This window comes from Manis javanica, chromosome 11 (genome assembly GCF_040802235.1).
Source record: "Manis javanica isolate MJ-LG chromosome 11, MJ_LKY, whole genome shotgun sequence".
NCBI lineage: Eukaryota > Metazoa > Chordata > Mammalia > Pholidota > Manidae > Manis > Manis javanica.
This window is the reverse complement of record NC_133166.1, coordinates 98,820,375-98,846,369: the sequence shown is the minus strand read 5'-3', so window position 1 is coordinate 98,846,369 and position 25,995 is coordinate 98,820,375. Positions and strand designations below refer to the sequence as shown.

The following is a 25,995-nucleotide window of genomic DNA, read 5'->3' as shown; positions in this document are numbered from 1 at the left end:
TCTCTTGCCAGAGTGCCACGTTTTCTGAGCATTAGCTTCCTCATCTGCAATATCAGGTTCATTAATAAGACCTATTTCTGTACTGTTGTGAGGATGAAGTGAGATGTGCCCGCACCCTTCAGTGCGGATCGGTATTTTTGTTATGGTCTAACATAAAGCCGCTCTGCATTCAAACATCACCGCTGCTACACGTTTACGCAGGAGGATTCCCACCACCGAAACAGAAGCACAAGCACCGTCTAGGACTCAGAACAAACGGGCCTGCGTGCATGTGCTTCCATGGAGCCTCGCTAGGGGGCGGAATCGGGTCCAGAAAGTTCTGACGTCTGTCTTACGAGCGCGGCGTAAAGCGGATCCACTTTACGGCAATCTGCTTCCGCCGTAAAGCGCGTCGGCCAGCCCGCGTTTGACAGAGTAACTTCCCGGTGGAAACCAGGCTCCCGAAGGTAGACGAACCCCACGTTTTCGCCATGGGCAAACGCAGGAGCCGGGGCCAGAGCCAGTTGCTCAGCGCCCTGACTAAGAAGCAAAAGAAGCACCTTCGGGATTTCGGCGAGGAGCACCCCTTCTATGACAGGCACGGAGGGGCACGGCCGGGCGGGCGTTGCCCGCGTCTTCCCCAGCGGGAGCCCTTGTTTCCCGGGGTCGGGCCGCCGATCTCCCCGGGGATAGGGCCGGCGCCGCTCCGCCGGTCCCCGGGCGTCACGGGCTTTTCCCGTGCTGCGGGTGGGGCCCGGCGGGGGCTCGGCCGCGGAGGATTCTGGGGGCATCCCGCCCAGGCGGGGTTCTCCGCGGCTCTTCTACCTTTTGGGGAGCCCGTTACTTTATGCTAGACCACACGCCCCCATCTGCGGGCTGGTGTTTGTATAGTCACAGGTTTTCTAAGACTGGTTTTGTTTTTTGTGTTTTTTAAAGCATTACTTGGGACTTTCGACGTCACTGATCTGTCCACTTTACAGTGAGGAAAGTGATGTATCGGTCGTTGTGGGTTTCCCTTGTTAGTGTCCAGAGTTTCAGTTATGAACTTAATGCTCATCCCACCACTTTGGGCCGCTTTATCAGCAGTAAGAGGGACAATCTAATAAAGAAAGTTGAACCCCGAGGTCTTTTATTTGCCAGGTTTGTTCATCTTTTGGATGAGAGCCAATTACCGTGTAACTCTAGTATTTGTCCCATGGCTCATTAAACTTGTCATTTGTCAATTATTTTCTGTCATATTCTTACATTCTCTGTCCAAGTGCATATGTACTTTTTCATGGCTTTAGTTGCAATGTATTTATAATGGCATTTTTTTCCTATTTCACTTAAAGTTGTATCAGACTTTTTTTAATTGCCACATACTAGTACTTAGAGTTTAACATCTTTTCTTCTCAGGGTTTCCAGAAAGGAAGCAAAACCACAGATGTGTCAACTGGTAATGTTTTATACCTTCATTATAATAGTTTGTTCTGGGTTGTTACTTTAAGGAGTATATATAATAATAAAGTTTGTTTACATTTCCACTCTAAGATTTTAAATGTAAGGTACCGTAAAATTGTTTAGCATTGCATGCAGATGTCTGTTAAAATGTTACTGTGAAAACTAATACCATTACCAGAGTTTGACATGAGTTTGGCTTATTAGAACTAGTTAAGGACGCTTACCAGAGGGCCCTCATTGAGTCCGAAGAGGGAGTATCTTGCCTGCTTAACATAAAAGGGGCTACAAATGAAGTGCAAAGTGAACAAAGGTCCTTGCTCATTACAGAAACTCAAACAACATTCTTTTGTTGTACTGTAATTTTTCTGTTACTCCTGTAAACATGACGAATGTCTGACACGTAGATTAGAACTGTTTACAACCTGAAGCTCTATGCTTTCAGTTAGCTTTCTTCTCACGTGGAACATTAACAGTTCCAAGAATATGAGGAACTTCTGGAATCAGGGCTAGATTCGCTGTTTCCAGTAAATTTGGTGCTGGGCTTGTTTGACTAGATAGGACTGCGTATTTGTAGAAAAGCTAATTTTTATTTAGGAAAGCCTGTACCTGTTAATGCTGTAGGCCTGATGATGACAAGACCAATATCATTTCTGTATTTAAATTCTCCTTTTCCTTTTAGTCAGAGAGTTCAGATACTTCACGTTCCGAAAGCGAAGGAGAGAGTGAACCAGAACGGGTTTCTGGGTACCACAGACTACTCGCCACGTTAAAGAATGTTTCCGAGGACGAGGAAGCGGAGGAGGAGAGTGTTGCAGATGAGGCCGAAGGGAGTGATGAAGATGATGGTAGCGGGGCTGGTGTGGAGGAAGAGACAGCCGCAGAGTCCACTGCAGTGCAGGAGAGTAAGTGCCTTTGGTGTGGATTCATCATCTTAGCCACAACCACAGATTGCCCCGCAGGCACAGTGTCTGATAGGCATGATGCCCTGTACTTTGTGGGTTCACTGAAAGCACATGGGCCCTAAGCAGAGATGCTTAACCTTGTTGGGCTGGGTGATACCTTTGAGAATTGGATGAAAACACAGGACCCTCTCACCAGAAAAATTGAGAAATAGCATTTTTGCATATGATTTCTAGGTCCTCGGCTGTCCTAGTTAAATTTTCCCTGATTCAGAGGAAAGAGAACATAATTCTGTTTCTGTGATGGTCTCAATTGATTAAAGAGATTACTGTTCTTCCCTTAGAGAAACCAAGTTGAATGTAATAAAGACATTAAGACATACAAAAATTTTCAAGTGGCAGATTTGTTTGAACAGCTAGATACAAGGAGTTGAAGAGAGGCCATGTGGTCACCTGCTGGCGGGGTAACGGAGGGAAGGCTTCAGGGAAATGCTGAGGTTGAAAGCTTAAAGGAACTCTACCTCACTCAGACATCCAGGTGACTTTTTCTTTAACTTTAAAATCAAGTTTATTGAGATATGATTTCCATACAATATAAAGTGTTCCCTTAAGTATATAATTCAATGAGTTTTGACTAATGTATATATCTATGTTATTACCAGCGAAATCATGGTACAGAATATTTCCAGTGCCTTCGAAAATTTCTTCTTACCCTTTCACCCCAGCCCCGCCAGTCAGGCGGCTACTGATCTGTTTTCTTTCACTATAGATTAGTTTTGCCTGATCTAGAAATTCATCTAAATGGAAGTACACGGTCTGTACCCCTTTGTGTCTGTCTTCCTTGACTCCTCATGTTTTTGTGATTCAACCGTGCTGTGCATGTGTTAGTAATTATTGCTTTTAGTTGCTGGAGTAATACTCCCTTGTCAGTATATCTGGGTAGCACTTGATTCCTCACTATCCTAACACCTATTTTCCCTACAGCTATGTTTTTCTCTCTGGGGTATCGCACACCATTCATAGTATTCTAATTCATCAGTTTTACTGGGGTAAAAGTTCCTCTACTCAGACTAGGGTGTTTTGTTTTCTATTTTTCTTTCCTGTTTTGGATTTTTAAACATGAAGTTTGTTTTCTTAATTAGAAAAGTAAAATGTATTTACTGTAAAAATTTACAAGGGTAGTATAGTTAACCACTCTCTCCACTACCTTGAGATGAATACCTTTAACATTCACTATACCTTCCAGATGACCTTTTTAGGGATAGATGTGTGAATAGGAATATATATATATATATATGTATATTATATATATACATATATTTTATAATTATATAATATATATATTATTATATAATATATATATATATTTTTATATATAATTATATAATTATATATATATATATATATATATATAATATATATATATATGTGTGTGTGTTTGTGTGTTTGTGTATAATGGTCCCCCATACTCCTATAACTTACTTTTTTTCTTTAATAATATATCATGGACCTTCTCCCATGTGTGTAATTGTGGGTTCACATTAGCTTCTTAATTAGTTCTCCATTATAAATAATATGAGGTAATTTAATTAGCACCACACTGATAGAAAATGAAATCATTTTTCCAGTTATTTCTTATAATAATTAGTTTTGCTTTGAACATCCTTATATGTACATTTTAGTGTACTTTGTAGTGATCATCTTTTAGAGTAAGTTCCTAGAGATAGAACTGGGTCAACAGTCAGGGATAACTTTGAAACTTACGTCTTCAACTGAATTTGATTGAAAGTAAACAATGGCAGTGACCATCAGTGTTGATATAGGCTGAGGAATTAGATGTTATTTGTCAACAGAAGTATAATTATATTTACGAGTAACTGATTTCACAAAATGTTTCTCAAAATTGCAGGTATGGCCTTACCTGCTGACCTTGAGGAAAAAGATGGGGACAGGCCAGCTGGCACATCACAGAAAGCCCCTGAGGAGTTTACAGATGCAAAACACGAGTCACTCTTTAGCCTGGAAACTAATTTTCTTGAAGAGGAAAGTGGAGGCAACTGTTCTCTGAAAACATCACAAGGTCAGAGCACAGTGTGGTGTTTGGATTCACCAGGTGCTTAGGATACACGTTACCTCTCCTAATCCTGGGATGAGCAGCATTGAAAACAAGAGTTTAGCGGCTAGATCTGAAGCTATGAAGAAATACTTCCCAAAGGTGTTTTGTGTGTTTTGATTGTTAGCAGTGTTGGGAGCTGTCTAGGAGTACAAACAGCTTAAGAATGGTAGCAGGGAGGGCTAGTTCCCTGGACCTCACATGTCCATAACCGGCGTCAGGGGAAGATTTCTGATTTTTCTCCCCAGGCAGGGAAGGAAGAGAAAGAGGAGAAAAATACTTGGCACTTTTCTCTCTACCCTTCTTGCTCTTCCTTATTGGAGCAGTAATTATTTTTCCAGATTGTGAGACCCGGAGTGGCTAATCTGATTGGTCCTTATTACCAAGCAGCACCTCAGAAACCAGCAGGCTCCAGCCTGTCTCCCTAATCATCTCAGCCTCTTGGCCATGCTGCTGTGTACACGGCAGTCACTTGGGGTAAGGCCTGCCTATGATGGCTTCAGCAGGTCTCTGCTCTCTACCTGAGATCCAGTTTCTCAGCCTGTGCCTGGGTGGGCAAGTCAGGCTGGTCTTGTTCTATGTCCTAAATGCCTTTTTTGGTCCTAGTGCCATTCTTCAGCCCAGCTGAAGCTTAAATTTAATTCTCATTTGGTTCTGTTGGCTTTTGTGCCACCAAGTAAGAAATAGGAGTTAGAATTTGAGCACAAACCCCATTCTCCACCATCAAAACTTAAAAATCCTGGAGAAAACATTAGGAAGCTTGACTATCCTAAAATTTCTCTGCTGATTTTTCCTATACAGATACATTAGCACCTAGAATTCATATGTCCTGTTGTTCACTCTTAGGTATTTAGTATAAGGTTCATTGCATTTGAAGTTTTACCATTTGTTTCCCTGATTAAGTCATTTAACTTTTCTCTGCTTCATAATGAGTAGGACTGGAAGAGAAGGTTGGGTGGCCAGCTCAGAGCACTGAACTCAGTGTTTTTTGTTTAATTTTGTTCAACTTAGTTGACTATTGAGCATTTCTATGTGCCCTGCCATGCAAGAAAAGTCAGACGTGGAGCCTGCCATCAGGGATCTTATGATCTAGCACATGAGATAAGACATGCACATATATGTGTTGAGGTTGGTGAGAGGGGGCAGGCTGGGGACCTGTCTGCAGGTCACTAGGGGTGACCCCTTAGTGGAGCCAGCACTGTGTGTACTCCAGGGAAATACTGTGAGTTGAGAATAACATTAAACTAATATTCGGATAAACAAACATGAGGTGAAGGGGAGGATAGAATTTTTAATTGAAGGAAAGCCACAGAGGCAGAAGAATTTGAAGGCTGTATAATTAAAAAATTACACTGGAGAGGTCAGTTCGAGGTGCATCCTGTAGTGCCCCAAATTTCAGATTGAGAAGTTTCTTCAACGTTTTTGAGCTGGGAAGTAATGTGATTAGAGAAATACTTTAGGGAGAGGAGTCTGTGAGAAAGTTTTAAGCTCTGGACTGGGGGAGAGGATGGGGAAAGAAGGGGGGAAAAGGATGAGCGAACATCTGGAGAAGAGCAGTCGTTCACAGGGGAGACCAGAAAATGTCTGCTGTTTTCTGCAAGTGTTCTTATGTTCTTTATTCTGCCTTAGATCCATTTCTACAACATGTGAACAAAGAACTGAAAGAAAAAGAAATTCAGGCTGTTGACACAAATCCCCAGAATACCCACCAACTAAAAGTACGTGTTTCTCGGTCATCTTATCACAAATGGACAAAAGCTCTAAGTAAAGCGATGGTCTTGGAGTTTAGCAGTTCTCTCCAAATATATGGTCTCCCCGCCTATATGATACACACCTGTTGTTTCTGGCTTGCTAGGGGAGCAGGACCTAGGAAGCCTGTGAGAGCCTGACACGGTTTGGCTAGAAAAGGCTCTGGGAAGCTGGAGTGTGGGAGCGTGCTGAGGTGGGAGTGGCTTTAGAGACAGGTATGCCAGGGTTCAGGCCAGCATCACATGAACTAAAGCAAGTTAATCTACCTTTATGCTCCTCACTGTTCTCTGTTAGAGGGCGCAGTAATGCCTCTCCTAAAATAAAGTAATTTAGCTTACTTATACATAGAAGTGTTCAGGACAACAGTAGCTACTGCTGTCATTCATTTATCTAAATTATCTGAGATAGGTTCACAGCTAAATTACTCAGATGTGGAACAGTTTTTTGCTTTGTTTATTTTGTTTTTGTTTTTCGCCAACTGATGCTGTTCAGGAGAGTTGTCTTTTTTTTTTAAGTGGTGATTTTTTTATTTTTATTTTTTATTAAGGTATGATTGATATACACTCTTATGAAGGTTTCACATGAAAAAACAATGTGGTTACTACATTTACCCATATTGTCAAGTCCCCACCCACGCCCCAGTGCAGGCACTGTCCATCAGTGTAGTAAGAATTTGTCATCCTTTTTTAAAGGAAATTTTAATGGTGTTGATAATTATAAATGCAGTTATAAGAAATAATACAACGATCTCTTATGCCTTTTGCCTACTTTCCCCCAATAGTAACATCTTGCAAAACTATAGTATACCATACCCAAGAAATGGATGTAGATGCAGTCTACCTGTCTCAGATTTCTCCCGTTTTGCGCCTACTCAATTGTGTTTGTTTAGTTCTACACAGTTTTTGTCATGTGTAGGCTTTAGCTATCACCTACATGTAGGTGACATGTAGGTTCACCACCATAGTCAAGATGCAGAACATTTCCAGCCCCATAAAGATCCCGCCTGACTCCCCTTGCCCTTTTCTAATGACACCCACTTCCCCTCCCCCATTCCTAGTCCTTGGTAACCACGAATCTGTTACTTTATTTCTGTAATTTTATCATTTCAAAAGTGTTATATAGAAAGAATCATAACAAAATGGCTTTTCTCAGTTGGTATCATTACATGGAGATCGAACAGTTATCAGCATCTGTTCATAGCTCATTCTTTATGGCTGAGGTCTCTTTTTTCTGCTGAGATCAGCACTTTTGTTACTGTGCAAGACTTCCCAAACTGGTATCCCATGAATGGTATTCTTAGGATTCTAATAAGTAGGTTAATAAATAAGTAAATTGTTCTGTGCCCAAATAAGTTTGGAAAACTCCAGGTTAAATAAAGTGAAACAGAGTTCTTATCATAGGACTGGTCGGAACCTTTAGTACCTAATATGCATTGTGATTCTCCCTGAGGGGAATTAGGTTTTGGGGTAATTACCAAAGTTATTTGACCATGAAGCCCCATTTTTTTCCCCTAGAATGAATTTTGCCTTCCCCAGAATGTAGTCCCTAGAACAGTCTGGGACAGTGACATAGTGGAGAGTTTAGATTTGAAGTCAGAAACCTTGGGCTCTAGCCCTCCTCTCTGTTCTCTCCTGGGTTAAGTTTGTCTGAATCCCATAACCTCTCTGAACCTTATCATTTCCTAAACTATAAGAATATTATAGTATCTGCCTTGCAGGGTGGTTGTGAGGATTAAATGAAATGATCTATAAATGGTAAGAGATTTTGTTAAATTAAAAACTACTATGTAAATGTAAGCTATTACAGTTCACTTCTGACTTAGCCCTTGATGTGTCTTTCCCCTAGTGGCTCATTCTGGGCCAACTTGTCTTTTCATCCAAGTTTCAGAAGTTGGAAACATTTAAACCCCCAAAGGACATTGACTTAAAGTCACTTCATCTCCAGAAGCCTCTGGAATCCACCTGGACGAAGATCAACAGCCAGTTCCTCTCTGGTCCCCAAAAATCAAGTTGCCCCTTCACACCCCTCCAGAAAGAGCTCTTCTTAATTATGAATTCCTACCGGGACCTGTTCTACCCAGAAAGGACTGCCCTGAAGAACGGGGAAGAGATCCGCCGTGTGTACTGCCTGCATGTGATAAATCATGTCCTCAAAGCCAATGCCCAGGTGCTCGGCAACAATAGTAGACGCCGAAGCCGGAAACTTGGAGTGGGTGACGACGATGACTTCAGGGACCAAGGGCTGACACGGCCCAAGGTGAGTGACAGCAGGAAAGCTTTTCCCTTGGGAAGGAGGCTGCAGAGCATGGCCGTGTAGGTGAGTAGCGCTTAGTTGCTCAGGCCTTTTAGTGGTTGGAATAACGAATGAGTCCAGGAATGAGAATGTCAGATGGCCAGGTAACGTCAGAGTGCTGCTGCAGACGGTGCAGTGGGCTGTTCCTAACAGTGGCTCTGATCGGAAGCTTGTGAGTAGGAGGTACTTCCATGATAATTCTCCTTGAAGATAAGCCCTGAACATACATAAGTAAGACTCCATCCTATGTCTCTTCTTTATTTATCATTGTCAAACTGGTTGCTACCTTAATAAGCCTTTTATCCAGTCCCTACATATTATAGTTGTGGACAGAGCCCTGGATTGTAGAGGGCTTTGCTAAAGAGAACCAGGGGAAGAGTAGCAGAGGTGGGACTGGAACCAGCATTCCCTTCATTAAGCCTTATAAATATGCACACTTTGGAAAAACAAAAATTTCTATTTTTCCATCTAGTTATTGCTACTTAAAATGATGATTATATTTATTTAGGCTCATAAGCCTAAGTTCCCCGGGATTTGGGGCTTGATAGAGAATGTCTTTTAATTCTGTCTATAATTCTCATGATGTTATGGAGCTAGATCTTGTGTCATCCGTCCCCCCTCACCAAGCCCCTTAGCCTGTACCCCTCCATATTGAAGAAGCCTCATCGTTAGGTTGTTCTTACTGACTTTCATAGGTTTCTAGGGTTTTAGTAATGCTGTGGCTCTAAGAGATTTCTTAGTCCAATTCCTTTGTTTGATAGCCAAGGAAACTGAATCCTAGATACTTGCTTAGTGTCACAGCTGGAGCAGTAATTGGCCCTCTGCTCTCGGGCCATTGTCCCTGCGCTGTACCAGGCTGAATTACTGCACCCTCCTGGCTGTGCTGGCTGCCTTTCTGGGAAACTACCGCAAAGCCTGGAGCATCAGAATTACAGGATATCTGTTTCCATTTAGAATTGTGGAAAAGAGTGAGAGGCGGATTGCCCATGAAGCGCACTAAGAATTCGGTGAATTGTCTGATCTGACTGGGGTCATTCCCATTGTTTTATTGTTTACAGAAGGATAGTTATAAATTAATCATTTATCAAGCATCTTCTTTGTTCTCAATTTTAAGCATTTTTGGAAATGTTTGGAAAATTCAGTCCTATGTTTCTCATTGAAATATCTTACTTCAGAAATGCTTTATCATCATTTCTGAGAAATGTACAAGGGATCATACCAGAAAAGTAGCAATGCCTTAATCCTTTTCCTTACTCATCGGCTTTATTTGTTTTCTACATATTTTCTATGTCTATTTACCTAGCATGTATTTATTCCTTGGGTCTCATAGATAAAAATACTGTACTCAGTTCTGTGGGAAACAGATACTAGTAACATCCTTTGCCCTCAAAGAGCTTGTGTGTTTATATCCTTGGGTTTTTGCTAGTGGACGCCTCCATTGAAGGCATGACTTACTCTAAAAGGTATTTCCCAATTCTGTTTGAAAATTGCCTCCTGGGGAGCCATGAGATTAAAGTCCACAGGACGTAGTGCTGTGCATGTAAGAGGTGCTCGGCTTCTAGTACTGAGTCAGGCCCTAGTACTGAGTGAAAAGTGGGGATGTGGACGTGGGCCCTAGCCTGGGACCACTGCCGTCCGGAGGACTTTTAAGCTGCACATCCTCCGCAGGCTCCCTCGAGCTGCCGTTCTTCCCCTTGCCCCGCTAAGGCTGCTGTCACCCCCCACAGGTGCTGATAGTGGTGCCCTTCCGGGAGGCTGCCTTGCGGGTGGTGCAGCTCTTCATCAGCCTCCTCGAGGGCGACAGCAAGAAGAAAATAATTGTGAGCAACAAAAAGAGGTTTCAGGGAGAGTATGGCTCAGATCCCACGGAGAGACCACCCAATCTGAAGAGGCCGGAGGATTACGAAGCTGTGTTTGCTGGCAACATCGACGACCACTTTAGGATCGGTAACTGCCCTGTCAAAGCTGAGACCTTGAGAGACCAGCCGTGTGAGGTGCACATATCTGGAGGCTGGAAATCAAGAACTGGGTGTTCTGTCGTGGATCACCGACTCGGCCTCCTAACAGGACTAGGATTTGAGACGTCCTGTCTGCCAGGGGACAGAATCTTGCCTTGGCTAATAGGGTGGACACTCAGCCAAGGGTGGGGTGTCTGAAGCCACATGTAAAAGGCACATGCACACTTAAAATTCAGGGGTCTCAGCATACCCATGGCTGGTAGCCATAGTCAGTGCTGCCGGGGTTCTTGGGGGAGTTGGGAGTGACAAGCTGAATGGGTCAGTCTGGGGGTGCTGAATAAACTGAGTGCATAATGGCAGACTTCCCTCCTGCATGCCGTGTAGAGTGCACACCCCTGAGTTGCCTCCACTCAGGACTTGACCAACTCCCAACCAATTTCTCATGTTTTTTGTCTCTCATTCAAGTCCCATGTACTTGGTTGGTTATACATTGATAGAGTAAAGTTCTTGGGAAAATGTTCATTAGTCATATATGCTTCTTCAGTAAGCATTTATTAAGCATCTGCTGTGCACCAGGCACTGCTAAGAAGCTGGGAATATAGAAGTAAGATTAATGGTTCCAGCTGTCAAGAAAGGCCAGCCTAATGGGGCAACAGACAATACAGTATGCTAAGTGTTCTGATCAGAGGATTGAGTGGGTATTTAGGGAGCACTTAAAGCAGTCTCCTTATCCAAAATGGGGACAAAACAGTTAGGGAACGCTTCCTGGTGGAGGTGCCATTTGTAGTAAGTTGAAACCTCTATAGGATTTAGTTACGAAGAGGGGTGATGAGAGTGGAGGAAAGGGTTTCAGACAGGAAATCATGTGTGCAGACTCATCAGGGTGAGTAAAGCGGACATGACCTAAGATTCGTACAGGCTTCAGCATGGATGGGGAAAAAGATGCAAGGGAGGAGAGCTGATACAGTTTTAAACATTTATGGGTATCCAGAAAACACTGATCTGTCAGTCTCAAGTTCAGGAAAGAGATGTGACTAGAAATACAAATTTGTGTGAAGGTAATATTAAGCCTTGATTAGTGAATAAATTTACCCGAAACTTTGTGTAAATTAGACCTTACAGGCAGATCCAGGGATCTTTGGAGAGCTATTTGGGTACAGAAAACAACGGCGAAGTCAGGGATAGAAGCGGAAGGGAGTGTTGTGCAGTGGTAATATTTCCAGGAGGGTGTGTCAGAAATGCTGCCTATGCATCATAACAATAAACAGTCACGTGTCATTGAATTGGTGGCCTTAGCAAGTGTCACTTCGGTGGAGTCCCGAGAATCAGAGGCCACCTTGTGGTGCACTGAGGAGTGAGTGGAAGATTGCAAAGTGGAGACAATTTTCTGGAGGGTTTTGTCGGTGAAGGAGAGGTGAAGAGTGGGAGCTGAGGGACCATAGATACAAGGAGACGTTATTATTGTTCTTATTTTAATAGTTAAAGCAATTTGAGTGTGGTTATATGCTAAGGGAAAAGATGTGGAAGGTACAGGGGGAGGAGGAGGCTTTGTGCGGGTGGACGCTAGTGGTTGGCAGTGCCTAATGAACTGTCGTGCGCTTGGCTGGTTTGTGCAGGGGTGGCAGTACTTCAGAGAAGCATCAGGCTCTACGCTCCCTTCTACTCCTCGGACATCCTCATTGCCTCCCCCCTGGGTCTGCGGACTATCATTGGTGGAGAAGGAGAGAAGAGAGATTTTGACTTTCTGTCTTCTATTGAGCTGCTCATCATTGACCAAGCTGACATTTACCTGATGCAGAACTGGGAGCATGTCCTGGTAATGCTGGTCTTTCTCACGTAAGGGGGACGACACTCACATTTAGAGAGACAAGCTCAGTGGATTAAGTCTTAAGGGTTTTTTAAGTCTAGATGAAAATTCATTTAGTTTGGAGATGGAAATATTTCACATTTTCAAATTTGAAAAAGCCTTTTGTCCCCTCTTCTATCCACAGATCAGTTAATAATTAAATTATCCAAAGAGATCAAAATTTTTGTCAATATTTTCCAATCTCCAGAAAAGAATTCTTCTAGAGGTTGCTTCTGCTCATAGACCACTTTAGTGTTGTTAGTTGGCTGGGTTTGGTTGAAAAATCCTTCTCAGCAGGAATGTCTTTACTTAACACAATTCCCCCTACAGTTCAATGGAGGTGGGAAGACATTGCTCAAGGTTTCTTCATGTGGGATCTTGTTTTGCAGAGAAGTGTAGCATAAATGTCTTTATCCTCTGACTATAACTTGTGCTGTAATTTTTTCTCCCTCTCCACATACTCTGTAGTATCAGTTTTAGGATTGAGAAATGGTGCTCTGGAACAGTCCTTATCACAGATGTATAGCTGTGGGTTTTTTTTTAAGGCATGTGAGAACTCACCTCTCTTACAACCCCAGGGCTTGTAGGAAGTTTGGGACAAATAAAGGGGGTAAACTTATAGTACTTGTTACCCTTCAATATATATTACAAGGTGAAAATATACTTAAAATAGAAAAGGCATGTTGATGCATGAGTCATATTCTTTAATTTGAAGAAATGGCATATGTAGTGGCTTTAAGAATCTAATGTTCGGAGAACCAGGTCATTGAAGGACAACAGCTGTTTTCCATATCGTTTCCCTTGTCCAAGTCTGGGACTTAGGAACCCACAGAGTGACCAGAGTGGCATTTCAGAAGTTCCTTTTAAAGGAATATTCCTGTAGGTATCATTTTTATCTTTTTGGAAAGATCCAGGAAATGGGCAGTTTTAGTTTGTCTTGTTGAGCATGTTCACCTGAGTATGGGCAAGTCAGTCACCAATCTGAGCCTTGTAATTTGGGAGATGATAGTACAGACTCCAGGGGGTTATAAAGATGATAAACTCCTAAAATGCTTAGCAGTGCCCAACAAGTAAGTGCCCAATAACCTAATGGTAGTGTTTTTTCTGCTCAAAGCATTTGATGAACCACATGAATCTGTTGCCCTTGGACTCACATGGGGTGGACTTTTCTCGAGTGCGGATGTGGAGCCTCAATAATTGGTCCAAGTACTATCGCCAGACCCTGCTGTTTGGTGCCCTGCAGGATGCACAGATCAATTCTGTGTTCAACAAGTACTGTGTCAATGTGCAAGGCCAGGTGGGTTCTCCCTTCTTCCTTTGGGTCTTCGTGAAGCATTGTTCGGGTCCTGAGGCAGAAGGAGAAGATAGCGTTTGGTCGGCAGTAAGGATGGTCGCCTCCTGATGTTCTCGCTGACTCCTGGCAGGTGTCTGTGAGGAACGTCCCGATGACAGGTTCCATCAACCTTGTCCTGGTGCAGCTCCCACATGTCTTCCAGAGGATGGAAGTTGAAGACCTAGCTTCTCTGATTGATGCCAGGTACTAGCCTTCCCCAGTCTCATCAGATGCCTGCCTAGGGGCCACAGAGAGGGATTTGACTTCGGCATACAAATTTAGAACTGGATTTCATATTGGTTTTATTGATTACCATTTACCAAAAAAGGAAATGAGGTAACTGAGCCCAATCATGTCATGGACAGAGGAGGAAACCGAAGCCCTGAGAAAAATGCTGCCAGTGTCCTAGTTCTTATGGCTAGTTAGTGGCAAGGTTAGTGCTGTAAATCAGGAGTCCTACCCCCTAGATGATGGCATTTGTTTTTATTATATTACACTGCTTAGTGCTGTGAAGTGTCTCACGTCAGCATCTTATTGTAGGCCTTTTCAGGGCCAGGACTAATGCGCAGAAGCAAGCACTGAAACCCATCAGTGTTCAACTGCAAGCCCCTCATCGTTTGCCTCCTGCAAACATCAAGATTCCAGTGTTTCTAATTCTCCATATGTTTTCCTCCATCTTCTAGTGTTTAGTCAGGGGACGCATGATAGCAAAATGGTGCTTAACATATGGTAGGTGTTCGGTAATTACTTGTTGATGGACTGACAACTCAGTGAATGGATGGTGTGGTTATATACCTCCTTGAATAATTCTCTGGGATGTACTGGCATAACATCTATTTTTTTTTTATTTTTATACTTGATTTATATGTGGATCCCACATTTCTCCCTTTATTATTATTATTATTTTTATTTTTAATAAAATGCTGAAGTGGTAGGTAGATGCAAGATAAAGGTAGAAAACATAGTTTAGTGCTCTAAGAGGGCAAATGTAGATGATCAGGTGTGTGCCTATGGACTAAGTATTAATCCAAGCTAGACAAGGGCAGCAAAACATCCACGGATGCAGAAGATTTCTCTCAAAACAGGGGGGGGGCGGTGAGGTTCTGAGCCTCACCTCTGTTGATCCCCAGTTTCTCACCTGATGGCCCCCCTGCGACTGTGCCTGTCTTAGGTTGTTCCTCCCTTGAGGAATCTTACCCGTCGCTGGCTAACCAGTCATCTTCCGGGGCCATACAGGGAAATGTAAAGTTGGTAAGTGAGAGAGAAGCCATATTGTTTGAAAATAACATCTATTTTTTACAGTGAGTAGTGTTACCACTTGTTTTTTAATGTGCTTATCAGATTTTATCCTTATGAAATCTCTTTTTGATAAAAAAAAGAGCTTGACTTCTTTGAGGAGGTAGAGAGAGATTGCCCAGGGTCAGTTAGGGGTGACACTGGCCTCATCTCTACACCACTGACTTTGCCCTTTGCCTTTCCAAATCAGGTTTAACTTTTTCGTGAACAAGATTTTGCCTCAGTATCGTGATGCAGTCATGTCTCACACGCTCATCTATGTTCCCTCCTACTTTGACTTTGTACGCCTCCGAAATTACTTCAAGAAAGAGGACCTGAACTTCACTCACATCTGTGAGTACACACAGAAGTCTGGTGTCTCCAGGGCCAGACACTTCTTCCTCCAAGGAGAGAAGCAGTTTCTGCTCCTCACGGAGCGCTTCCATTTCTACAAAAGGTAAAGGAGTGCCAGGTTTTGCATGTCTTCTCTGGAGGGAAACGCAGTGTAAATCACAGCCTGTTTCTGAGTGCACGGCAGTCATTATGGAAGGTCCTTCCTCTCTCTGCCTCCTGCAGAGGAGTGAAAAAATCTAGGGCCTGGGAAGGCTCCTTTTGGCTGGTTGGTTGGCTTCCTCTCAAAATGGGCAATGTTGGAAAAGGTTGTAGAAACATGAGTGACTACAGCATAACCACTGCGTAGATCTGCAGTGGGCCTGTACTTGGGGTACTTCCTATAGCTGTGATGGTACACCTCCAGAAAGACTTCCCCAAGTCCAGCGACTCCAGGTAGTCACCACTGAAGGGAACACTGGCAGGAGAGGGACTCTCGTGGAAGCGTAGACGACTCTCAGGGGCTGTCCGGTCTGCAGAGGTGGAGGCTGAGCCCAAGGTCAGTGATCCGAAAGTTCCAGTGTGTCCTGAGGAGATGCGTACATACTTCCTCACCAAGGAGAAGGGGCCCCTTGATGTTTTCAGGAGGCAAAAAGTGAGGGAGGGGCTTAGCGTTAAATATTTAATGGTTTCGATATTTGCTTAGCTTCCTCACTTTGTGATTTTGACAAAATAAGGCAGATTGGCCTCTTTTTTTTTTTTAATCCAAATTATACTGTTAGTAATGCCGAGCTTTCTGTTACTACTGGGATAGTTGTAGCCCTTTGTGCCCCCAGAACTCAGGTATTGAACTGTTTGGCTAAGTCCCTCTTTGCTGCTAGATGAAAAGCCCTCTTTTAAACCCTTACCTATACAAAGATGGAAATTGCAACCTTCTGTCTCCTTCCTGACTCACAATAACATGCAGTGGATTTCTGTTTTGACTACTGTTTTATTAACTCTCAGTCATTTTCACTGATGAGGGGCGCATTTTCTCAGAGGACCCCAGACTGACAGGCCTGAAGCCTAGGCCTTGGGCCCCGTTACCTGGTGCACCTTGGCCTTGGCACAGCCTTGCAGTTTGCCTCGATATTGGGTGTGTTCTTGTCTGAGATGGGGAGGGAGGAATCCAGCAGCCTTCCAGGGCAGAGCCCGCTGGCGGGACATGACCCCTCTGGGTATTCTGCCCACAGGGTGATCTGTGAGGGAGAGTCGAGATACGACTACCTTCGTGTTACCTGGGCTCCACTCTTGGCTGCGCGGACAAGGCTGTTTGGCTAGAGAGTGTTAATGAATCCCTGCTGGTTGGTGGCATCATTATTTGCTTTGTTCCAGTTGTTTTCATTCATGTTGGAAAGTGGTATTTTTGGGGAGTTTGCACTCAGTGGCTCTTAAGAGCCCTTAGTTTTCTATCAGCTTGACACATGAAAGCAAGCCCTTTAAGTGAAGTGGATGGATTGGAAAACTTCCCAGTGTGATTGTCTGTAGCAAATGTGAATTAAGCTGGGGTGGGCACTGCTTTCAAACAGCAGCTTTTCAAGGAGAGGGCATGATGTCAAAGGACCCCTTTCTCTTAAGCAGGCAAGACAGTCCCCTGTCTTTCACTGTTCAATTATTTACCAAACGATTTGCCCCCAAAGTCACTATAAAGACAAACCTAGCATGTGCCATTCCTGGACCAGTTAAAAGGTATATTCCATGTTGAAGATGAATGGAAATAATGTGTTTCAGTATCCTGCGACTGCTAATTATCTCAGGGTTTCTAACTAGTAGAAGTTTTTTGCTTGAGGGATCACCAAGGTGGTGATGATGATGGGTACTTTTATCTGCAGTGCCTTTGTGATTTGACTTTTTATTTGACCTTGGGAAAACCATACATATTTTAAACTTTAGTATCCAACTCTGAAATTCTGTATTTATATTTGCTATGGAAATAGGCAGTGTTACAAATACTTCAGTTCATTTGTGAACTAGCAAAAGATACTGAACCTGAAGATTTGTTGTCTTTAAGGGAGATGAAACCAGTAGAATTTTAGAAGTGGCCGGGTGTTTGGTCATGATGGCGTGCGTGGGGAGAGGATGATTGGCGCTCTTTCCCTGAGCGTTACCAGTGGTTTCCACGGCAGGGAGGATTCTCAACCAGGAGGCGAGTCAGACACCTTAGAGGTGGGATTTATGGAGGTGGGAAAGGCTGCCAGGGTGTTCTGAGAACCTCCTGCCCCTCTATGCAAATCCGAGAAGCAGCAGGGATTCATGGACTGTATGGAGCTGCCAGCCCTTCAGGTCAGCTGTGGTTGCTGCATTTGTCTTTCCCAGTTGGCAGGTAAAGGAAACATCTGGAATGTCCTTGCTTTCAGGTCCCAGCAGGGTATTAGGTCATATTTGTAGGGGTCATTGAAGACCCAAAGCCTATACAGAGAGGAGGAAGGCAGGGAAGGGGTGCTGAAGAGTGGAGAATGGCACGGGCTTCCCCCGGAAGAGGCCCTGGTCATACTCTCTATTTCCAGGAGATACCTAGAAACTAGAACTGAGACATTTTCTTCTTTCTTAAATATAACATTTATTGGAGTTAGTTTTCTTGTTTTGTTTTATAATTACTCTGACCTATTGTGGTATATTTCTTTCCTGTCTTTCTATGTGAAAATATGTCATCTACACATATGCATGTGTGCAAACATACATACACATAGCCATTTAAAAAACAAAATACCAAAATTGGGATCACACTATACATGCTGGGATTTTTTTTCTTTTGTCTTAAATGTTTTATGTGCTCATTGAAAAAAAATAATTAAATATGTTAACATTTTGTATCTATATTTGTAGATCATGGGTATACTTTTAAGTTAATACACATAGCTCTGTCACCTCTTCCTTCCCCCCTACTTTTTATCTGGAAGGATTTCATTTCAAAAGAAATTATAAGACTGCAACAGTGAACATCTGTAACTCCTTTCACCTAGACTTCACCAGCTGTTTGCATTTTGCCACATTTGCACACATCCATATATTCTCTGCCTCTCCACTCATGCCTCTTATTTTTCCTTCCCAGACCATTTGAGAGTAAACTGCAGGAGGCTTCATGACCCTTAACCCCAAATCTTTCTGCAAGTAGCTCCTAAAAACAAGAACATTCTTTTTGTCTAAACATACCATTGCCATACCACTTAACGTTACTACAGTAATGTAATCTAATTCAGATTTTCCTAGTTGTCCCTAAAATGATCACTATAGCTGTTTCTTCCAACCCAGGATTCAGGTAAGAATCATATGCTGCATTTTATTTATTTTAAATTATTTTTTATCCAAGTATCGTTAATATACAATCTTATATTGGTTTCAAATGTACATCATGGTGGTTCAACAGTCCCCGTGATCAACTTACATTGTTTGCAAATTATTGTGCCCCATTATCCCCCTCTCCCTCCCCTCCCCCTTGGTAACCACTAGCCACTTCTCAGTGTCTATGGGTCTAATGCTGTTTTGTTCCACTTTGTGTTTATATTCCACAAATAAGTGAAATCATATGGTATTTGTCTTTCTCCGCCTGGCTTTTTTCACTGACCATAATACCCTCTAGTTCCATCCATGTTGTTGCAAATGGTAGGATCTGTTTTTTTCTTATGGCTGAGTAATACTCTGTTGTGTATATGTACCACATCTTCTTTATCCATTCATCTACTGGTTAACATTAAGGTTGCTTCCATGTCTGGGCTATTGTGGCAATAAACATAGGGGTGCATATGTCTTTTCGAATCAGGGATTTTGTTTTCTTTGGGTAAATTCCTAGGAGTGGAATTGCTGTGTCAAATGGTACTCTTCTATCTAGTTTTTTGAGGAACCTCCCTACTGCTTTCCACAGCGGTTGTACCAGTTTGCATTCCCACCATGATGTAGGAGGGTTCCTGTTTCTCTGCATCCTTGTCAGCATTTGTTGTTTCTTGTCTTTTGGATGGTGGCCATTCTAACTGGTGTGTGGTGATACCTCACTGTGGTTTTAATTTGCATTTCCTTGATGAAGAAGCATACATTTCATTTAGCTAACATGCCGTTCTCAAGCGGGAGCATTTTTGCTCTCCAAGGAACATTTGGCAATATCTGGAGACATTTTTGGTGGTCACACCTGGTGGGTTGTTCTGGTGGTTCCAGTGGACTGAGGCCAGGATGCTGCTCAGGACAGCCCCTACACCAGAGTGATCTGGCTCAGAATGTCCGTAGTGCAGAGGTTAAGAAACCCTAATCTAGAATAATTCAATGTTTTTCCTTTGTCATGACATTGACATAAGTTCCTCTGGGAGCTTTTAAAAATTAAAGTGCCCAGGTTATACCCCAGTGCCAATTAAATAACTGTCTGGGGGTGGAGATCAAGCATAGGTATTTTTAAAGAACAAACAGGTGATGCAATGTACAGCAAAGTTGGGGACCACTGATCTAGAATAAACATTTTTTGGTAAGAATTTTAGATAGAAAATAATGTATACTTCCCACCACATCTCATCAAAAAACACATGTGTCCGTTTATCCCATTTATGGTGATGCTAAATGTAATCACTTGGTCCTGGTGGGTCTGCTAGATCTCTCCATTGGAAAGATACCTTTTCTATGTAATTAATAAGTAGTCTATGAAGTGTGTATTGCATCCTTGTTAATGGTCACATAGTATTACACTGTATGGATATATAATTAACCCAGTTGCCTTTTAATGCACACAGGTTTTTTCTTTCCTCCTGTTCATATAGTACTGCTGAGAACATCCCTGTGTATAGTTGATGGCATAGTTACTTAGTAATTTACTTAGAGTAAATTTGGAAAGGAAACTTAGCACAAAGGCTGTACACGGTTAACCATTTGCTGTATGTTGGCACTTACTTGTTCCCTCCCTTTTTCCCCCGTATCTTTTCCCCCCCCGATTCTCTCTCTCTCTCTCTCTCCCTCTCCCACCCCCTGCCACTGGCCTAGTCCTGAAAAGCCCCACTTTTTGTCAGTGACTTAGGCAGAATGACACCTCATTTGTTTTAATGTCTTCTTCCCGTTTTTGTGCTTTTTGTAATTGTCATTGGACGTACAGGCTGAGGTGAGCAGTACATACGCCCAGGTACACCTCTGTCAGGCCACCAGTGTGAGAGTTGTGAATCTAGCCGGGATTGGTTATTACTGTAGAATCTTCCATGTAACACACAGTCAGATTGCTTCAGCAGACAGTGGCATAGTGGGGGGCCCAGGGTGCTGGAGGGTCTCTTCTCAGTGTCCTCATCCCCCCAGCTTTCACCAGCTCTGCAACTGTACCGAGGAGGTCTCTCTGGGCTTTTGCCCCTCAGTTTAGGCAGACCCTGTTCATTCTGGGCTGTGGAGGTGGTACTTTCTCAGGGTTCCCGAACCATCTGCCGTGGCAGCCAAACTCTTACCGTGTGTCTGTGAGAGGTCTTGGTGGGAAGGACCTCCCTGCTTTTGTGCAATTACAGAAAGCACAGAAACAGGAAGAAGACATTAAACCAATGAGGTGTCATTCTGCCTAAGTTGCTGACAACAAGTGGGGCTTTTCAGGACTAGGCCAGTGGGCAGGGGGGTAGGTGGGGGGAGAGAGAAAGAGTGTGTCAGGGAGGGGAAAAGAGGCAGCAGGCCTCTACTTACATCAGAGCAGGATCTTGGGCTGAACAGGTTTCATGCCCGTCTGCAGGGACAGACTGCCTGTTGCTTTTTAATGGGTGTTAAGTCTTTTGTGGGAAGGGATGGGGGCGTGAGTTTACTGCCCCCTCTCTTACAGGCAGATAACTTTTGCTTCATCCACCTTGCACCAGCAGTTGACCTTTGCCCTTCTCCCATCGGCTTCAGGCATTTGCTCCCTAGAACATACTGGTCTGGGAAGTGAGTGAGGTCTCCTGTCTGCATCACCAATGGGTCTCTCTCAGGTCTTCTGCCTTGTCTCAGTCTTTTTCACGGCTCCCAACGGAGGCCTCTGGAAAAGAACTCACAAGTGAATATGAACTAAAGGATTGTCCAGGGATCCCAAGAATTCTGACTGTCATGAAAACCGACATTTGACCTATAAGAATTTTTTAAAAGTGTAGCTGGTTTCTTCCTACCATTTTTGTGGCATCTACCCTGTTCCCCCTGTGCTCTGACAAGGCTGAAGTAGTTTGTGTGTCCTGTCTTTCTTTAGAGAGTTTGTCACTGTGGAGTTCAGTCCGGGATGGACTGAAGTGGGCCTATAGTAGCTCTTGAAATCTGCCTGGTTGCACTTCTTTTCCCAACCCCAAGTTCAGCAACATGACAGTGGCTTGAAATTGGCTATGGTGAGAGTGTTTACACCACAGAAATGGGAAAATGCTTCAAATTAGCACCCTCTCTCCCCTACTGAGAACCAGTTACTAAACATAAACCAGCAAACCAGTGAAGCACCTCACCTGGTTGCCTCGTGACATCAACTGTTTGAAGAAAACAGGTTCAAGAAAAGGAATGCTTTTGTAGATTATCTGGGGTTTTCTTTTTAGTGTGGGAGCAGTATTCTCTTGAGTTGTCCACATACTAAGCAGAAAATGGAACCTAAAGTTTGTTTTTGTTTGATAATTAAGTGAGGTAAAATAGGATGCTCGAGTTCATTAGCCATTAGAATTCCTTCTTTATGGAAAAATGATATTGAAAGGTGGACCAAGTAATGGATTGCAGTTAGAGTTTGGAAGAGGAGAGTCTCTAGAGAGAGCAGAATGAGTCATGGGATGAAAATCAAAGCTTATCCTCTGTGAATAAAAATCCCAAGGAAGTCTAAAATCAGCAATGTATGAAAGCCTAACAGGAAAATCAGAGCCTTGTCAACTATAAAATCTTTTGTTATGGGGCCCCAGAGGGAACAGTTGACCTCAACCTGAAACATTCGGTGAGTCCCTAGGGTCTGTACTCCACCCTCCCATCTCCCCACCTCCAGGCAGCACCGTGCAGCAGGGAAAGTGCATAAGCTATTGTAACTAATTGCTTTCCCAGAATGCCTAATGGGTCCTTAGGCAGGGTTTTGTAAATGGATGAACTTGGGACATCATCTGCCATAGAGTTAATATGTCTGTAGAGTGACAAGAAAAGACTAATGGGAATGCATTTACAGTTTATGCAGTTTATTTTAATATACTGAGTCTGGCCTCATCTCTATTGCAGAACATTCTGTTTTGTCTGATTATAATAAGCGTAATGTTAAATTGTAAGTGCCTGCTTTCTAATTTTTCTGTGACAGATTTTTAATCTTAGTTTACTATTCTTTCCCACCCTGCCTCATTCTACCTAAAGTAGGCTCAAGAAATGCACATTTATAATTATCTTAGGCCAAACATTAGGAATTCAAATATGTTGTCAAAAAAATAAGCCCTTCCAGCTCAAGACAGAATAATCTGTGGATCTGTGGTTCCTTGAGCACAAAGCAGCAAGAGAACTATGTGCCTGTGGGACTCCTAGGCAGCTTTTGTGTACATTTTCTCAAGTAGATACAGCCTCTCTTTCCTCTTCTAACAGGTATACAATAAAAGGCATCAGGAACCTGATTTTCTATGAACTGCCCACATATCCCCACTTCTACAGTGATGTCTGTAACATGCTGAGGGCCACCAGCAGAGGAGAGGAAGCTGCCTGGACCTGCACTGTCCTCTATGCCAAGTACGATGCCCAGAGGCTGGCCGCTGTGGTTGGTGTGGAGCGGGCTGCGCAGATGCTGCAGTCCAAGAAGAGCGTCCACCTCTTTATTACTGGAGAAACATGAGAATGGGTTGGACGGGAAATACTTGGCATGATACATAATACTCGATTCTGCGCCGCTTGGCCCCAGTTCTGATCACCTTTGCGAGAGAAGACTGCCGCAGGGGAGGAACACCAGGCCACATCATGTCGGATATGGCTTTCTTTTCAGGTCATACGCCCCTGAAAAGCTAAATATAAACCAAATTTTGTGAATCATATCCTTCAGAGGTCAGGAGGGAGCTGAAGGGGCTCTGAGAAGTTGAGAGAAGGAAACTTCTACTTGTGAATCTTTTGTAAGCCGTAAATTCTTCTACTTATTGTATCTCTAATTTATTACATTTGGTAAATTCTTTCAGATTTCCCTGTTTCTGTTGGACACTTAAAGTAAGGCGTACATGTTGTTGCTTATGAGAACACATTGTGAGAAACCGGGAGGCTTGCTGCTGAATATCATCTTAATTTTGGATTGCACAGGTTTTGCAAAACTATTACTTTTTCCCCCACGAAACCTTTTTTAAACCTTAAATAGCCTAGAAGAGTACATTCATGAACTGAAAATATTTTTAACTCATAATAAACATTTTAGTTAAAATATTCCTTTAAAAATCATGTTATTTAAAATGACATTAATGTCTACTCTTGTTTCACAAAATAATTTTGTGGAACTATTGAAGTAGCCATTGTCAGCGTCACTGTCTCTATCGTTCCTAAAAGTCATTTTTTAAGTCAGATAACAGTTAACAATGAAAAGGAAGTTGTACTTTTCAAAACATTTTTATTTTGAAATATTCCCGGAAAAATTACAAGTAAAGAATCTGAACTGCTTGAGTAAATTGCCAACTGCATGGAGCTATTACTCCTTAAAATGACCCCTGAACCTAGTGTGTATTTCCTATAAACAAGGACATTTTTCTGTGTAATCACCATCAAGTCAGGAATTAATGCCATTAATACCTGATTACCGTCTGATCCCTGGGCCCCATTCATGTTCTGTCAAATGTCCCAGTAATGTTCTTTATAGCAAAAGGATACAGTTTGGAAAGACATTGCCTTTAGTTGCCGTGTTTGTGTAGTGTCCTTTATCCTGGAATGGTGCCCCAGCTTTCCATTGACCTCTGGGCCTTCACATTTTGGAAGATCATAGGCCAGTTATTTTGGTTGATGTGTCCTTGTGAGTAGGTTTCGTTTATGCATCTTTGGCAGCAACAGCACAGAAGCGATGCTGTGTCCTCCCCACTGCAAATCATCAGGTGACTCACGATTGCCACCTGTCCCATCAGTGGTGACGCTAACTGACCATTTGTTTCAGGTGGTGTTCACCAGGCTTTTCCAGTGTAGAGTTTCTCTTTCCCCCTTTATTAACCTATATCCTGTGGACCCCTAGTTTCATCTTTTATTCAGTGGGTTATAACCCAACACTATCATTTCTTTAGGTGCTTACATGGTCACAGACATGGCCAGCCAGACACCTCCAGGCAGGCTTGTGCGCCTTTTTGTCATCTCCCTCACCCCGCATACTTGGGTATTTCTTTATTTCCTGACAAAGTAAGACATTTCAGGTTTGTCTTGTCGTTTCCCTACTCCAGCCCTGCTTCTTTTAGTGGACTATTATTCTAAAGCTAAGATTTGAGTGCTTGGTGTGCTCAGTACTGTTGTGGGGGCACTGGTCCCAGGCCATCTCGGGGGTCATATTTGCACATGTGTGCATGTATACACGCATGCATGCAGCATCTACATTTATTTCTGTATCTGCCTATTGAAAATCATGAGCCACACCATGCTGCTGATCCCAGTCAGACTCCACAAAGTTCCTTCTTTCTCTTTTTCCATTGTTTGTAAGTCCCTTCTCAGAGAGCGAGACACACAGCTCCCATTAGTTTCAATGGAAGAGTCCATAATTGCTACAGATTTTCTTCTACTTGGACACTTAAAATTGCTTATCAAAAAATAGAAATCACTTTTGGAGTAGTCTTTTATTTCTCTCTTTCCTCAACATGGAAAGTAGAACTATTCATTGCATATATAGAGGGATTCCTGAAGTTCCAAAAAATAATAGGTGTCAGTCATAAGCTGACTGAATCCACGCTACAAAGAACTTTGTATATACAAAGTGCCCTCTGGTTATCTGCATATTGTGCTGCTGTTTACCTTAGAGCCTGTGTATTATCAGAAAAGAAATGAGTTCATTTGCCTAGTTCAGAGATGAGTAGGAAGGGACTCTGATTACCCCCATGTTCTAAGTTCATATTCTTTCCCCGTGAATTGTACTAATCTCATGGCTTTCATTATCACTATTCACAAGACTCCCAAATCTCCAACCTCTCAGATTTCACTCCTGTGTGAGTCTGGGTTTCAAGTCAGTAATGTAGCCCCAAGAATATACTTTTTTTTAAAGCATCTCTAGTGATTTCAGTGCTGACATGTAGCCAGCCCATTGCCCGCAGAAAATACTGAGGATTTTAATAATCCCCACTCCCTGACAAAAGTGGCTGAGACTGCCATTCTTCGCCCTAATTTCATCTCCTGCTTGCCTTAGTGACAGGACCCTGGGTTTTACTGGGGTGACAAAGCACCCAACCCAGCAAAAATGACATTTTCTAGCACCCTGGCAGGTGTGGCCAGGGAAGTGGGCAGTGACCATTGGAGTGAAACCAAGTGGAGTTGCTTTTGTTCCTGGGTCCCACCTGGGAAGGAAGGTAAGCCCCAGCCTTTAGTCCTGGCTCCTGAGTTGATTGCAAAGAGTTTAATATCAGGAATGGTTTTGTTAAAAGGACGCTTTAATATCAGGTCTCTCACACAAACAAAATAAAGGAGAAGAGATCTGGACTGTGGATGGTTGTGTCCGAGTTGGAATCACCCATGATCTTGACATTTCTTAGTGAGGCTCATTTGCAGCAATCAAATGCCTACACAAGTGCCTTTAGAAAACAGACAAAGGGATGATTCCAATACTGGGAAGAAGTAGAATTATAATTTTTCTGGAAAAAACTTATCCAGAAAGTGAGACTTAAAACTTTTTTTTT

The 25,995-nt window shown here is 42.9% G+C and overlaps 1 protein-coding gene across 2 annotated transcripts; it reads left to right on the top strand.

Annotated features, from left to right (window-relative positions):
* Window positions 1–332: 332 nt before the first annotated feature.
* On the top strand, window positions 333–23,327 carry UTP25 (UTP25 small subunit processome component). Of its 2 annotated transcripts, none has more exons than XM_017659711.3 (12): window positions 333–577; window positions 1,375–1,414; window positions 2,099–2,321; window positions 4,228–4,398; window positions 6,061–6,149; window positions 8,026–8,436; window positions 10,200–10,419; window positions 12,047–12,246; window positions 13,391–13,573; window positions 13,701–13,813; window positions 15,096–15,341; window positions 22,751–23,327. In XM_017659711.3, exons 1-12 carry the CDS (start codon window positions 471–473, stop codon window positions 22,992–22,994), a joined length of 2,247 nt encoding a protein of 748 aa, XP_017515200.3. In that variant the 5' UTR covers window positions 333–470; the 3' UTR covers window positions 22,995–23,327. The 2 variants fall into 2 exon arrangements, with proteins under 2 accessions (XP_017515200.3, XP_017515202.3); XM_017659713.3 differs by having other exon boundaries at window positions 15,096–15,238; window positions 22,751–22,894.
* The last annotated feature ends 2,668 nt before the right edge of the window (window positions 23,328–25,995 follow it).

Coding starts and splice junctions, on each gene's coding strand:
- UTP25 (XM_017659711.3), top strand. CDS start 471: ATGGGCAAACGCAGGAGCCGGGGCCAGAGCCAGTTGCTCAGCGCCCTG. Junction 13,814..15,095: donor GCTTCTCTGATTGATGCCAG/GTACTAGCCTTC, acceptor TTTCCAAATCAG/GTTTAACTTTTTCGTGAACA. Junction 15,342..22,750: donor CGCTTCCATTTCTACAAAAG/GTAAAGGAGTGC, acceptor CTCTTCTAACAG/GTATACAATAAAAGGCATCA.